The 2,442-nt window shown below is 40.3% G+C and overlaps 1 protein-coding gene across 1 annotated transcript in view; it reads right to left on the bottom strand.

Moving 5' to 3' along the window:
- Positions 1 to 216: 216 nt before the first annotated feature.
- EMC4 (ER membrane protein complex subunit 4) overlaps positions 217 to 2,442 on the bottom strand; it is an 18,698-nt gene continuing 16,472 nt past the window's right edge. The window contains exons 3-6 of the mRNA XM_018558615.1: positions 1,895 to 2,006; positions 1,624 to 1,777; positions 527 to 687; positions 217 to 384 (exon numbers count right to left, since the gene is read on the bottom strand). Of these exons, the coding sequence (XP_018414117.1) occupies positions 349 to 384; positions 527 to 687; positions 1,624 to 1,777; positions 1,895 to 2,006 (463 nt within the window). The 3' untranslated portion in view covers positions 217 to 348. The remainder of the gene's footprint in view (positions 385 to 526; positions 688 to 1,623; positions 1,778 to 1,894; positions 2,007 to 2,442) is intronic.

Here is a 2,442-nt window from a genome sequence, read left to right as displayed (position 1 = left end):
CCAATATAAAACTCATAGGCTACATATTGCTTCTAATTAATTTATTTTTTAATAAGGAGGTACACTACCCAATATTAGTACATGTTCTGCCCTGCATCCAAAACAGATCTTAACTGTTCTGCTTTTACTTTCACCTTTATCTTTGACTACATTCTCTGGAGCAGATGTAAGTTGGTGCTCATATTCAATCTATTGTAGAATAACAACGTGCTCATACAATTTATGAAGTCATAATAATTTATTAAAAGGGAGAAAACAAAAATATGCTGTCTTAACAGTAGTTAGCTGCTTCCAAAATGTGCAAAGTTCTTTACGATAAAAGGCTTCTGTGCATCTTCAGTTTTAGCTTTACAGTATTAGGCCTCCTCCAATGTATTCGGTTCTCTACAAAAGACAAAGACATTATATGTTTGGTAAAGTCCCTAAAAGATTTACATTTACCTGCACAGTGCAACAGCAGTTCCTATATAACACAATCTAACATTTAACATGAAATAATGTAATCTGTACAGAAAGGTAGACTAACCTCTGGCGGTTCAATGAAAGCCAACCAATCAGAAGCATGTGTAGGCAGAAGTCCCATAGACTGACACTTATACACAGCCAATGCAAGACCCAAAAGGTTTCCAATCAGGTAAACCAGCCCTTGTAGAAACCGCTGACCAGAGCTCTCTAGGAGCTTAAAGGCTAAACAAGAACAGAAATACAAAATGTAAAACATTCAATATGCAAAACCAATGATACTGTATTTGCACTACCAGTCATAATGGGAATAAGCAATGGATATATTTTATTTTAAAAATAAAAATGTAGCCATTGATAGATAGTAGGGCTGGGGGAGAGCAAGAAAGAGAGCGAGAGGAGGGGGAGGGAGGGAGAGAGAGAGCGCTGTGGGGACAGAACTGCTGCACATGCCCATGTATTCGTGAATGTGCAGCAGCTCTCAATAAGGTGCCGTCTGTCAAACTGGGAGGGAGAGGAGGGGAGGGAGGGAGAGGGAGGGAGAGGAGGGGAGGAAGGAGGGGAGGAAGGGAGAGAGACGAGGGAGATTTTCCTGAGACCTACATGCAGCATACAATGGGGGCGGAGCTATACCCATTGTATGCTGCCATGTATTGGCATCAGGAAAGGAAAATTATCGATAGGTTAGTATACAATTTTCCATTTTTTTAATGCAACTAATCGAAAAAATAATTGTCATCTGCAGCCCTAGATAGGAGACTGGTTAGAACCTCTGCTGTTTAGACCACCATTAGGAAGTATTTCCCTAACTTCCTTTTTTACTGATAGCACTTACAGATACCAGAGCTCTCTCCGCTTAGGCACAAACAGCAATATTAACACTATTTTAGAAGAGATGGGGAGGATTGCACAATCGCTGTCAGGTTCCTTGACATTGGTGTTCCGGTTTGGGAATTTCCCTTAATTTGTGTCCCAGTCAGGAGGCACCAGGACAAAAGAGGGGAATTTTCCCAGGCAGAGATCCAGACAGAGATAAAGGCTTATGGCACAAAACCAGCACAGGTGCAGATGCATTTCATTAAAATTCCTGTTCTCTCACTATTGACCAACACAGGTAACATATCTGGCACTTAACAGCAATGTTAGCAAAACAAAACTTACTGGCAGGTGTAGCAAGCAGTGCTTGTATGGGTCTCCATGCCATCATACACACCATCATAATAGGGAAGATGGAGATTGTATTACCAGCCATATACATAATAAATAGATTCATAGGTATCTGTTTAAGAGGTCCGAGAGCGATATCCCAGCAACGCTGCACACAAAAAGAGAAATCACCAGATTTAATAGCAAATCATTTAACAAGAGCTAAACAAGTTGTAAACACGATTGCTACAACCGAATATACCATTCCGGAGCTGTGTAATCTTACCTTCTCCACCAGAATGTGGTCAGACTCTTGCACACTGGTGTCTGGTACTTGTTTGTCAGAATATCCAACAGGATAGATACTGTCTTGTGTAGCACCTCTCTCACCCCGACCTCTGAAAATGTAGTTAACATAGAGCAGTTTAACCAGTTGACATCCGCGGTGTTAAACCCCCTTCCCCTCCAGGCCATTTTTCAGTATTCAGCGCTGCGGTACTTTGACTGACATTTATTCCGTCATGCAGCGCTGTACTGAAATGAATTTTATACCATTTTTTGGGGACAGATAGAGCTTTCTTTTGGTGGTATTTATTCACCACCGGGGGTTTTATTTTTTACTATATTAAGGAAAAATTACCGAAATTTAAAAAAAAAAAAACAGTTTCCCCTATATTAAATGATAAAACATTTATTATTTTGGTAAAATATAAAAGACGGGGTCACGTCGGGTAAAAAGACACCAAATATGTCAAGCCTTAAAATTGCGTGCGCGCGCGAAACCTCAAAAAACGATAATACCCAAAATTGGCCATAGGCGACGCTTTAAAAGCT

The sequence above is a fragment of the Nanorana parkeri genome, unplaced genomic scaffold (assembly GCF_000935625.1).
Source record: "Nanorana parkeri isolate BGI_ZX_2015 unplaced genomic scaffold, ASM93562v1 scaffold15, whole genome shotgun sequence".
NCBI lineage: Eukaryota > Metazoa > Chordata > Amphibia > Anura > Dicroglossidae > Nanorana > Nanorana parkeri.
This window is presented reverse-complemented; position numbering and strand designations above follow the sequence as displayed.